General features: G+C 43.4%; 1 protein-coding gene across 1 annotated transcript in view; it reads left to right on the top strand.

Annotated features, from left to right (window-relative positions):
• The window catches only part of LOC107540679 (uncharacterized), a 127,653-nt gene extending 117,050 nt beyond the window's left edge, over positions 1 to 10,603 (top strand). The window contains 4 exon segments of the mRNA XM_087817767.1: positions 1,151 to 1,360; positions 4,706 to 4,826; positions 7,966 to 8,087; positions 10,438 to 10,603. Of these exon segments, the coding sequence (XP_087673893.1) occupies positions 1,151 to 1,360; positions 4,706 to 4,826; positions 7,966 to 8,087; positions 10,438 to 10,563 (579 nt within the window). The 3' untranslated portion in view covers positions 10,564 to 10,603.
• The last annotated feature ends 2,408 nt before the right edge of the window (positions 10,604 to 13,011 follow it).

The following is a 13,011-nucleotide window of genomic DNA, read 5'->3' on the forward strand; positions in this document are numbered from 1 at the left end:
TTTCCTGATGACTCGTGCTAAGTCTTAATTTCAGAAGTTACTGCTGCTTAGTAGGGGCTGGCACCAAAGTAATGGTGCTTCCAAGTCCAAGCTCTCAATAACTGTGCCAACCCTCTGAGCATGGAGGAAGCAGAGAGACCCTCAGTTTAGAGAGAATGGCTACGTTTAAATAACAGACTAGAAAAGCCGGGCATATTTAAAATGGGAAATACAATTTGTTCCTTTTGGATCCTAATTTCTCCATCCTTGTGCACCAGCTGATTATGGTATATAATTATTTAAACTGGGAAGTCACCATACAAGTACAGTAAGTCCTCATTTAACAACATCTATAGGTTCCACAACTTTAAGTGAAACGATGCATAGCAAAACCAGTTTTACCATAGGCTAATTGATAAAAACAGGAGTTAAGGTCCCACAGCGTCTCATTGACGTTATAATGAAAGGATGTTGAACAAAACGATGTTATTCCAAGGCCTGCTATATTAATCATTAGTAGTAGTAGTATAATTAGGGGCTGACCATTTGGTACCTACGGTGCTACTGATTAGAAAAATTTCAGAACAGAACCAAATTTTTACTGTTTTCCTTCTTTAACCAGCTGGAACCTGGCTTCCCCAAAGCTGTTTAGGAAGTCAAAACAGGCCAGAGTAGGACCTCCCTTCCCCACTCATTCCAAGTCTTGGGTCACCTGTCTCCCCAGGTTAACCCTTCCCTGCTCTCTCATGACAAATGCTCAGTGACGATGCAGATGCAGTGTGTGACAGATATGACTATTTGGTCAATAAGCTAAGTAACATACGCATTATCGTCAAGTTTTGGTATTAAAAGTTCACATTATTTGACCTGGTATTACTGGATAGTGGCATTATCACTTGCCTGCTATGATTGCTGTGTATTTATTTTTTGTTTTCCCCCTAACTGTTGCCTCCGGGCTTACAATAAGTGCCACGCTGGCCCACATCTTGGTGGCCTTGCTGCTGGCTGGCACAGGACAGGGCAGCGGGGCTGTGGCACCCTGAGCCGAGGAGCACTCCACACAGCTCTGCCTCCAGACCCTGTGGAGGTCCCCCAACCTCTAGGTGCCTGCCTGGTGCTGAGAAGAAAGACTCTGTGCCTCTCTCCTTTCTTTTGGCCTTTTCCTGCACAGGCCCGACGACTGAAAGAGTTAGAACACCAAGTGACCCGGGAGTCTCTCCACCGGCAGCAGCTGGATTTGCTGAAAACCTCCAGCATGGAGAAGCTCTTGGAAGATGTGGAGCAGAAAGAACAGCACCTGCAGCTCCTCACTGAAGAGGCTGAGCGGGCTGCCAGCCTGGGCCAGCTCCAGAGGAAGAAATTGCAGAGGGAGCTCCGACAGGTAACTCCGGAGAGGTCGCGGCGCCCTGCAAGCCGTCAGGGAGCCACAGCCGGGACCCTTCTGTTCTTCCTGTCTTTCCCATGCCTCTCATGCCCCCCACGGCAGTGTTTCTCCACCTTTGTCACTTCTGGGCCCACTAGGAAAACATAAATATTTATGCCCAAGCTGGGTGAATGTCCAGGCTGCTTATGTGAGAGATGATGCCTTGACTACCTCAAGGACCAGTATCTTGGGATCCTTGCAGCCCACTTGAAAAACATATTTCCCCCTGGTTCTAATCTTTGAACCAGGAATCCTTTAGAAAATTCTGACAAGTAATTTGCAAAAGCAAGTATTCTGAAAGCTAATATAAGGGGATTTTATTCATGGTGTTTCTGGAACTGCAGACAAAAAAGAGAGGCAAAAGTGGTTCCCAGACACAATACAGTTTTGCTAAAATGTACCCCACAGGAAAAAGGAAAACAAGGAAATAATATAATATAACATAGATGTGGATTGATGCAAGTTTCAACAAAGGAAACCAAAGAATGTAATTCCATACAACAGGAAAAAGAAACAGCCCCTTCAGAGCAGCACTTCCCATGTAGTCACCGATTAAATAAATCAACTAATTCATCAGAGATATTAAAAAGAGAAACCGTAAAATTAAATTAAATTATTGGAATGTTTCAAGTGCTCAAGGAGAAGATCAGTAAGGAAAATTCTACAAAAATAAATGACAAAAAAAGGGTAAAAATTGAACTGAGGCAGCACTAAAGAAAATATTTTTTTTTGTAGAAATAGAGAGAAAATGAGTAGCTTTAAAAGAACATTAGAATTTCACATTTATTTCATGAAAAGTAAACTCAAATATGCCTGAACCCATAAGAAAAATTTGGTGTCACATATTTGTCCTACAAATCATGCTTTTCTAAAAGCCACCACAAAAATACAGAGGTTCATAAAGTAGTTTCTCAAAGTCTTCCCGTTAATAATTTTTTGTTTAATGGCAGGGATTCCAGAAGTAGTCAAATGCATATTTTGAAGTTTCTCTCAATAAATACATGTTTTTAGCATTTGTATGTAAAAACAATCATTGGCTCTTTTTAAACTACCCCTCCAACTCTGCTGGCGGCTCAGGTGTCGGTGGGCTCACCCACCCCATGGAGCAGTCCCCCCTCAGCCAGCAAGAAAGGGCCCCTTCAGCCAGCAGTGGCGTCTTTAATCCATCTCCAACCTTGAGCTCCAAGGACAGATTTTGACGCTTTAATCTTGGAGAGCATGCATACCCTTGCCGGCCTCCTGCTCCTGGGGAGGCCATTTAGACCATAGCCTGCCTGACTCACACCCCAAGCCCCAGCTGTGTGACTTCGGGTAAGGGCTGTGGCTTCCCCCTCTCCTAGTTTCTACGTGAGTGCAGTGGGGTGTGAGGTACTCACCTCGTGGGATTTGGGGGAGGGTTAAATGAGATAATTCAAATGAAGCACTTACAGCAGAGACTGACACACAGCTCTCTATAAATATTGGCTGTTTGTCTTTTTGTTGGGAATGTGAAGGTGGACAACTTTGGAAATAGGTAAATGGGTCTGAATTCAAATCCTGACTCTGCCACTAACTGACTGTGTGACTGTACAAGCCTCTGTGAAGTGGGGGTGGGGTGTGCTAACACAAGGTCCTTATTAAGCATTTTCTTTCCTTTGCTAATATTTTTCAAATTGGTTTAGCCTCTGCCTGGCTGAGGGAGTCCTGATATGTTTCTCCTAGCTCCTATCCATGGGGAATGAGCGTCCTACACAAATCCTCAAAGTACATAGAGGGACCTTAGGCCTCATTTGTATTAGGATGCTTTCCTAACTCTGAGGAGCTGATCATCTACTGAAAGTCAAACTACACTTGAAAGCATCCACAGATACAAGGAACCACCCTTTGACATTTGTAAGACAAGCCTGTGGTCACAGTTCTGCAAATTCAGGGGCCTTCTGGTTGGGTCCCTACAGACAGGAATAGGATTTAAAACACATGCGGTAGAATTTTTGAGATTAGCTTGTGTATTAGTTTAGTAGGGCAGCTATAACAAATTACCACAAACTGGGTGGCTTAAAACAACAAGAATTTGTTCTCCCACAGATTAGGAGGCCAGAAGTCTGAAATCGAGGTGTCGGTTCCTTTAGAAGGCTTTGAGGAGGCGTCTGTTCCATGCCTCTCTTCTAGCTTCTGGTGGCTGCCTGCAATCCTCGGCATTCCTTGCCTTGTAGCTGCCTCACTCTACTCTCTGCCTCCTTCATCACGTGGGCTTCATCCCTGTGTCCCCGCGTGTGTATGTACCCTCTTCTCTCCTTATAAGGACGTCGGTCATGGATTTAGGGCCTGTCCTTACCAGCATGACTTCATCTTAACTGAGGTACATCTGCAAAGACTCTTTCCAAATAAGGTCACATTTTTAGGTTCTAGGTCAGGGCTGAGGAACGTCCGGTGGCCAGCCACATGAGGCCCTCAAAATCATTTGGTCTGGCCCTACCAATGCAACCATGAGTGGGACTCAAAATTTAACAAATCTAGGAGCTTTTTTCATAGCTAATTTTTAAGTTGATCATTTTACATGGCCCGCAAATGATGTTATAAATATCCAAATGGCCTTTGGCAGAAAAAACTTTCCCTATCCCTGTTCTAGGTGAACATAAATTTGGAGGGGACACTATTCAACCCACTACATTATTATTACATTTTTATAATTAAAAAATTAGGTGATAATAAAAATAAATTTCAAAAGAAAAACTGCCCATGATCTGTGTAGATGAGGTGCTCTTTGGACCTAGCGGCTCTCTGGCCAGGGACTCTGAGTCAGCTGTGCTGGGAAGAGCCACGTTAGTAAACACAGAAGTTGCCTCAGGTTGTTGGCCTTATATCAGGCCCCAGGGATTTTCCTGAAGACTAGGAGCTGAGCTGAGCACTGCGATCTAGGAGAGAGATTGTCTTTCCTCTCTTTAAAACCCTTCAGGGACTCCTATACTACGGGTCCTTGGGGTAGGTGCATGGCTTGGCCTACAAGGTCCTCTGTGAACTGTGCCCTCCCCGCTCTTCCTTTCCCCCTTCCCTCTGGTAAAAATAAACATAAAAGATATAACTTGTGATTAAACACCGGCTTTTATAAGGTAATAAGGGGTTCCAAGGGCTTCCTCTGCTCCCCTTGGGTTAAGTTCTTGGCCTTCCTGGAGCTCTTCTCAGAAGGCTGAGTTCAGCCTGACCAGGGTTTCATGAAGACTTGTATTCCTGGGGTGGCCTGGACCCACACTCTCCCCAGGAAGCCCGGAACTAATGTATGCACCACCAGAAAGCACCTCTGCTTCCCAAGCACTTTCCCCTCAGATGAGAAGCCAGCTTGCCCAGGAGCGCAGCATGAAACTGGACGCTTTCCAGTGTGTAGAAGAGCTACAAAGTCAGCTTAATGACTCTGTGAGATCCTCTGTCCCGATGAGCTCACCTGGAGGTAAGCAGACGCCCTTCTCTGGCTAGGGCAAGCTCTCAGGGCCCAGGGACCTAGCCATAACTACCCAGTGGTTATTGAGTGGGTATGCCATGATGTTTGTTGAATGAATGAATGACACATGAATGAATAAACCTTAATTCTGATTTGCAGACAGAATTTCCTACTTTACTTCTCTTTGAATTACTGTCATTCTGTACTAAATGGTTTCAGTCATAAAAACTGGTCCCAGGAGTGTGAAATATGCCACCTAAAGAACACTGGGTGCCCAGTCGGGCGTGGCTCAGCGGTTAAGCGTCGACCTAGGATCCAGGCGATCAGGGTTTGATTCCCGGTCAGGGCACATGCCTGGGTTGCGGGCTGCAGCTGATCACTGACTCTCTCATCATTGATGTTTCTAGCTCTCTCTCTCCCTCTCCTTTCCTCTCTCTGAAATCAATAAAGATATATTTAAAAAAAAAAAAAAAGAACACTGGGTAATGCACTGGATTTTGAAGCATCTCAATGCCTTGGGATATTAATGACCACATTTCTGAGATGTTCTTCATAAAGGCCATTATGATTCTTGGGTGCTGGGAGCTTGAGGAGTTTTATACAAATGGCACAACGCTCTGGGCTGTGCAGCCCACAAGCAGCGTGGAACTGGGGCAGACCCCAGGGTGTTTCTATACTCGCTTCCTCCCCTGTAAGATGAAGACTTCAGGTTCTCTTCTAGCTCTATTGAAAACATCACCAAATACTAGTAACCATGACTAGCCTCTTGTTAAGATCAGCCATGCCTCTTCTTTTCTGTTCTGCAGTGCAGCCTGGTGATTGAGTGCGGGGGCTTTGGAGCAAAACACCCAAGGTTCAAACCCTGGTCCTGACACTTACTGCCATGTGACCTTAAACAAGTTAATCAGCCTCTTCTTAAAGTGGGAATAGCTTACCTCGAAGGTGTATTGTGAGGGTTAAATGAAATAACACGTCTGGCATACAGTAGAGACAGTATAGAAGCACTAAGTGTGCAAATGCTGGCTACTACACTCTCATGCCTGTGTTGTGCTTTATGTTTCCTTCTGGCTACTTACCAGTGTGAGTGATGGGAGAAAACACAGCCTTTCAGAAGCAGAAAGATCAAGATCACAAAGACTTGACAAGCAGGACTGGGCTTGTTGGTGAAGCCCAGGGGCCCTCCTCCCTGCCTCTGCCTGAGCCCTGACAGCAGGGCTGGCGCCCCTTGTCCCAGCCACCCAGCCCAAAGAGGAAGAGCATCAAGGACACCCAAGCGCCCTATTTTGGCCACTGACCCTGAGTGTGGCATAGTCCTTTCCACACACCCTGGGATTTTTCTCTCTCCCTTTCCCCTCTGCCTCCAGCCCAGCTAAGCACCTTTTTAATCCCTTTCTGGGTTAATGTGTGTTGTGTAATGCCACCCATATCCTTCAACACCTGCACAATTATGAGGAACCATGCAGCGCGAGGAAGGTGGGGGAGCGCTAATTCCCAAGCCTGGGGATGTGGCAGGAGTGAGAGAGAATCTCTTTCCCAGGAGGCAGGGGCAGAAGTTGCTCCCCATCTGTCCCCTCTGCAATGACAGGAGGAGGGTTTGCTGAGGACTTCCTACTTGCCGATTAATCAGAGGCTAGGGACTAGGTCAAACGTGTCTGTTTAGCACCCAGCACTCCAAGGAGACAGGCAGACATCGCCCTCTACTACCAAAGCCACAGGGGAAAAGCCGGCGGGCGGTGTGAGGTCTCCTTTCTGCAGGGCTGGTAGCAGCAGCCCCCTGCTCCCCACACCAGAAGCCAAGGCAGAGGGAACGGGCAAGCTCTCCTTGCCTGGCACTGGCATGGATCCCCCAGGATCTTGCAACTCCTGAGAAACTATCACTTGTTCTAGCGCAGTTAGTCTCAAAACACTTCAGGGAAAAAATGAAATCAATTGGCTCACAGAACTGTGAGATGTTCAGAAGTGGAGTGGGTTCGGTTACTCTGATGGTTTGAACTATTTCCTGAGGACTGGTTTCTCTCTCTCCATCTCTGGGCGCCGACAGTGCTGGGAGCAGTAGGGAGGTGGAGCCCCTTGGGAAGCAAGTAGCTTTCACCCTCTGTTCAAGCTCAGGAGGCAGGAGTGGGATAAAACAGTAGGGCTCTGACTGAGCTGTACACATGATTTTTCTATTTTTTAGAGAAAGAGGAAGGGAGAGGGAGAGAGAAACCTCGATGTGAGAGCATAACATTTATTGGCTGCCTCCTGCATACTACCTATGTGGTTTCAAGCCTGCAACCTGGGCATGTGCCCTGACCGGGAATGGAAATGGCAACCTTTTGGTGCCCGGGGTGATGCCCAACCAACCGAGCCACACTGGCCAGGGCTATGTGCCCAATTTTAAACAAAGCATTTAAGACAGAGACTAAGATGCCTGGTGGGCTTAGGCTCAGCTCACAGTTCTCCCCTGGAGCTGAGGGTGGGGTCAGCACACTCCTCTTTGCAGCAACTATTTTAAATATAGTCTCTTCAGACCTTCAGACACTGCCCTTCTCCACTTCCCAGAGAAGTTAAAAGCCATCAGATGAAAACTCCCTCTGCTTCCTGTCCCCAGCCTACCTACATCGATACTGCTGCTTCTCCTTCCTCCTGTGAAAATGGAAAAGGTGCCCTTTTCCTCCCCTGGCCAATCCTGGTGCACAAGATCCTATGTGCTCTCCTACCTTCTCAGGGACCTTGAGCTAATCTTTATCTGCTTCCTGTCTACACATCTATCCATGTCCCACACATCTAATCCTGTAACCAGCAATTAGTTATTGAGCATGTGCCAGGATCGTAAGATCCATTGTAAAATAAAATTAACATCCATCTAGTTGCTTGAGCCAGAAATCTGGGAGCTCTTCCTCATCCTGCAAATCCGGTTAATTACCAAGTCCTATTAACCTGAAGTTTTCTCGGTCTGTCCACTTCTGCCCCAGTCGCCCATCATCTCCTTCGCTTTCACTTGGTCATGTGACCCTTAGGCAAAAGACTCTATCCAGATTTTGACATTTTTGATTCAAAATTAATGAAGCTGGGTTATATGCCTACTTTAAGCTTTAAACATTTATGAATTAAATCTAGGCCTGTACACTGCAACCAAAGATATAATTTAACATTTTTCATATTATAGGCCTTACAGCTCGGGCTCCGTACTCCCTCAGTTCTGCTTCCGCATCATCCAGATACTCCCAGCAACACCTTTTAAAGACAAATCTTATGGGCAATAAAACAAGGACTCAAAGGCCAAAGACTGTAAGTAATGATAAACTTGAATATACGAAACAATGAAAAACATAGATATGAAGTTATGGTTTTAGGGTCACTTCAAACTTACATTTAAAAAATGTCAGAATCTTATCTAGGTGCTTAGGTCTGGATAATATTCTGGATTTCTCACAAAAGGAATTTGTCCATGAATTGCTGCTGAATCAGTATTTGTGGAGGGAACGAGGGTCCAGGGCTTCCTACTCTGCCACCTTGCTGTCACTGCTCAATTATAAAATTCTGACATTGGAACTATTAAGCCCAAGAGCACTTACTCAATTACAATTCAATAAATAAGTGTGGGAGTCAGTACCACCACCTCGTTATGTTCTCTCTTTTTTTTTTTAACTCATCTACAATAATCAACTAACAGCATCAGACTCCTTATCTGGGTTCCCTGGCAGAGTGGAAAGTTTCTGAAGTCAGTTTAAAACACGTGAGAAATGTCCTCCAAAGAAATTCTTGGAATGCAGATTAGCTTGAGGCATAACACACATCTGAAGATTTATTAAAAATACTTCAGCTCTCAGCTCATGTGAACATTTACATCCTCTCCCAGCGCCGCCTCTGTGCTCCTTGAACGTGCATTACGCTCTTTGCTCCGACGTCTTTCAGGATCCCCCTAGTTACACACCTGATCTACACATTGAAGAGTTCCTCCTCTTGTGTTATGCTAAGTGAAACAAGTCAGAGAAACACAAATGTCATGTGATTTCACTTATATGTGGAATCTAAAAAACAAAATAAACCATCGAAACAAACTCATAGATACAGAGAACAAACTGATGGTTGCCAAGTTGGGAGAGGGGTTAGGGGGCTGGGCAAAAAAGGTGAAGGGGAATTACAAAGTACAAATTGGTGTTTACAAAATAATCACAAGGATGTAAAGTGCAGCATAGGAAATATAGCCAATAATATTGTGCTAACTCTGTATGGTGCCAGGTGGGTACTAGACTTATCAGGGTGATCACTTTGTAAGTTATATAAATATCTAACCACTATACTGTACACCTGAAACTAATATGTCAACTGTAATTGAAAAATAAAAAAATTAGAATTCCTTCTCTTACCTTGAAAAAAAGTAAACATTTCATCATTCTGTCCCAGAAAATATGCCACTGTAAGGCCTCTTTTGAAGGTGTGAATTCTGTGGCTCATATCTAGTTACTGGAACAAATGTTTGTTGCCGTATTTCTAAACATACAGTTAAGAGGCCATAATACAGAGAGAGAAAAACAGGTTGGGAAAATACCCAACTGAGATCCCTGACCAAGGAGGGCCACAGTTTTCATGCCCACCATTTGCTTGACTCACCAATCTGTGGAGTCATTTTTGACTAAAATGAAATTCTAGTATATGTCTATTTGTTTCTGAAAAAGCCTTTTACAAAAGGAAGCAACATTCAGTTGGTGTGTATGAGTCCATAAGGACTTTTAAGATTGACTCCAGCCCAGCCAGCATGGCTCAGTGATTGAGCATCAACCTAGGATCCAGATGATGGTTCGACTCCCAGTCAGGGCACATGCCCGGGTTGTGGGCTCAGTCCCTAGTAGGGGCCATGCAGGAGGCAGCTGATCAACGACTCTCTCATCATTGATGTTTTTACCTCTCCCTTTCTCTCTGAAAAATCAATAAAAGTGTATTTTTTAAAAACTGACTTCACCCCCATTTTACTCCCCAAAGCAAGTGTTTGTATACCATGGGGGATCAGGGTAGGCTGCCAAGTAGCTAAATGCATTAGTGGAGATCCACTGTTTGGAAGATTTAGAAGGCCGATGTGATGATATAAAGCTCATTGTGAGACATTACCCAACTAAATAAATAAATTCTAACAATGAAAAAAGTATCTTGTGGGCCCCTGGATTATTACAGTAGAGACTGTACACAAAAAGCTGAAGGTCCAGGAAAGGCAAAAAATTAGTTGGAACTGCTTTAAATCTAAGGTCTGACTTCTTAAGCAAGGCCTATAAGACAAGTCAGATAAAGACAAAGAGGAATTTATGCATAGCTGGAATGTAAGAACACCAATGATTTTCTAAAACAAACAAAAATAGCACTGCACTAACACAAATGATAAAATATTAAGGAACTTTCAGATTACTCCAAAAAAGGGGGTATCTTTTCTTACTCCGCAGGAAGTGGCTTTCCCACTGATGGATTCATTTACCACCAGTTCTCTTTATGACAAGTGGCAAAATATGTACAAGGCGGCACTCTAAATGGCCTAATCCAGACCAGACCAGTGATCTTGGTCTCATTAGTGACTTTTTATGATGTATAACAAGAATTATTCATCTTCCTTAAAAGCTCCAATGTCTACTTAATACTTATATTCCAGGTACCTACTAAACACAGAAAAAGGGCTGATGATGTCTTCCTACCCATTGTGGCAGAAAATGTTCAACTTTCAGCTTTTCAAGTTCAAACAGCTCCATCCAGAACCCCATTCAGACCTGACTGGTAATCCTAATCCTTTTCCAACTTTTATTTCTATAAGCATTTAAATAAATAAAAATGATTTTAAACTCCATTACACCTTTTATCTAGTACTTATTATTATGAGTACTGTGAAGATAGTGTGGAAGGACTGACATGATTATACCCTGAACGTCCCAGGTGAAGGAGTTGGCTCTAGATTTTGAAACCTAAGAGCTGATTTGCATTTCTACCACATGGGCCTTGCCTCTGGTCAATCAACAGCCTCTCTACCTGGGTTCTAGAAATACTGATTAGATGACACAGTCAGGAGAGGGAGCACTACTGCTAAGCAGTATTTACTAGTAAGTGGAAAACTAAAACAGATTAATCCAAATAAACTTCAGAGAACTTACTTCTATTTGTTTCACTTAAGAACATCATCCTCTCTTAACAGACTTTTTATTCTTCCTACAAATGTCAAAATCCTCTTCATAAAGTCCTAATCCAAGCCTTTTTGTTCAGACAAGAAAAATCTATCTTGGGTATAGTAATAACCAGATGAATGGAACAGAATAGACCAAAGAAACATTTATATACATAAATTTGTATGATATATGTAGCCTTCCAAATTGAGGTTGAGTCTATTTGAAGTAGATTAAATCATCACCTTACACTATAATGAATTTCAAATGGATTAAAAATGTATATGCACACACACGTGCACAGACATACAAACATTTCTGAAATATAAAAAAACAAAAGCCAAGAGGAATATTGATGAATGCTATCAAAACCAAAATTCAACAGGACAAGGTATGGTATTACTTATCAATTTACAACCTATAAGCTCCAAATTCCTGGTCTGCTGTGGAATAATGAATCTGGACCCTGTATTTCTTCTTTGCCAACCGGCAAGATGCTAAGCTTTGTCAGCAGAGGGTGCTGGAGGGACCCTGGAGGAAGAAGGACCTCTATTCCAGGTTCTGGGATCTCCTCTGGGTAGGCGCCTGCAGTGTGCAGCTTCTAGTGTCCCGGCAAAGGTGGTGCCTGCAGCTTCACAGCAGTGCCACTGGCATGGCACCTCCGCGAAGGGCTTCCCTGCCAGCACCACTTTGGGTGTTCCACAGCCTCAGTGAACATCTCTGCCATCTTGTGAGCCTTAAGGGGCATACTCTCTCCAACTAAAAAACTGGACAAAATACATGAAACAGTAGTGTTCAATACAATGGTCTTTAGGCAAAGGACAGTAAGACCTGAAAGACAGGAAAGTACTGACCCCACTTACTGCCTTCACTTTCTAAGCCATGTTGCAGGGAAGGGACACCTAGGCAAGAGCCTACTGGGCTTCGTGAGTTGAAAACATGTAGCTGAAATCCAGTGAGATGGAGGCAGCTGGAGTTACTAAGGTAGAGCACCAAGAAAGAAAGAGTAGCAGAAAGAGAAATTCCAGAGATCTGCAGAGGGCGCCCCTCCAGTATTCAGCAATGTACTGGCCAGTGCATGCATGTGAGGAAAACTATCCAAATCTGGGGAAAGATTTAGAGGAAACAGTACCTGGAGCTCACACAAACCTAGGAACAGAGCCCGCTCCCACTGGCCCAGACGAGAAAGCTTCGTAATGCAGTGGGCACTGGACACTCAGAAGGGTCTTGCCTCAGAACTGGGAAATAATTAAGCCCTAGAACAAATCCTACACTGCTGTCACCAACCAAACTTTAAAAAACAAGTCATGAAAAGATCAAACTGATTTCAAGTAATTTATGTCCCAGAACAAAAGTAACCCACACCCAACAAGTTAAAATTTATGTGTGGCATGCAGTAAAATTACCAAATATGCAAAGAAATAGAAAAATATGACACATAATAAGCAAAAAAATCATCAACAGAAAGTGACCCTGATGTTTTAATTAGCCCATAGGCTAACTGTTAAAAATTGTTACACTGTATGCTCAAAAACTAAAGAAAAGATTGACTATGTAATGGCATGAAAAATATAAAAACACCCAAATTTCTAGGAATAAAAACATCTGAAATGAAAAACACATTGGATAACAACACATTAGACAAAGCATCAGTGAACTCAGAGAGTAATAATTTAACATAAAACAGAAAAGGATTTTTAAAAAACCTAAAAGGTGCAGAGGTGAGCTGTGGGTCAACTTCTGGCAGCCTCTGTGTAAAGTTCCCAACAGAGAAGGGAAAGAAAAAATATCTGAATAAAAGCTGAAAGATTTCCAAATTTGATAAAAACCATAGATTTAAGAAAGTCCATGAACCCCAAACACAAGAAACAGAAAGCAGCAGCACAGCACATCATAATCAAATTGTTCAAAGCCGAAGATAGAGAAAAATCTTAATAGGCAACAGAGGAAAAAGATATGTACAGAGGAACAAAAGACAAAGATGAAAGATTTCTCAGAGAACACAATGTGAGAAGAGAGTGGACATCATTAAAGTGCTGAAAGCAAAAAATATCAACCTAGAATTCTATATG

The sequence above is a fragment of the Miniopterus natalensis genome, chromosome 5 (genome assembly GCF_054644295.1).
Source record: "Miniopterus natalensis isolate mMinNat1 chromosome 5, mMinNat1.hap1, whole genome shotgun sequence".
NCBI lineage: Eukaryota > Metazoa > Chordata > Mammalia > Chiroptera > Miniopteridae > Miniopterus > Miniopterus natalensis.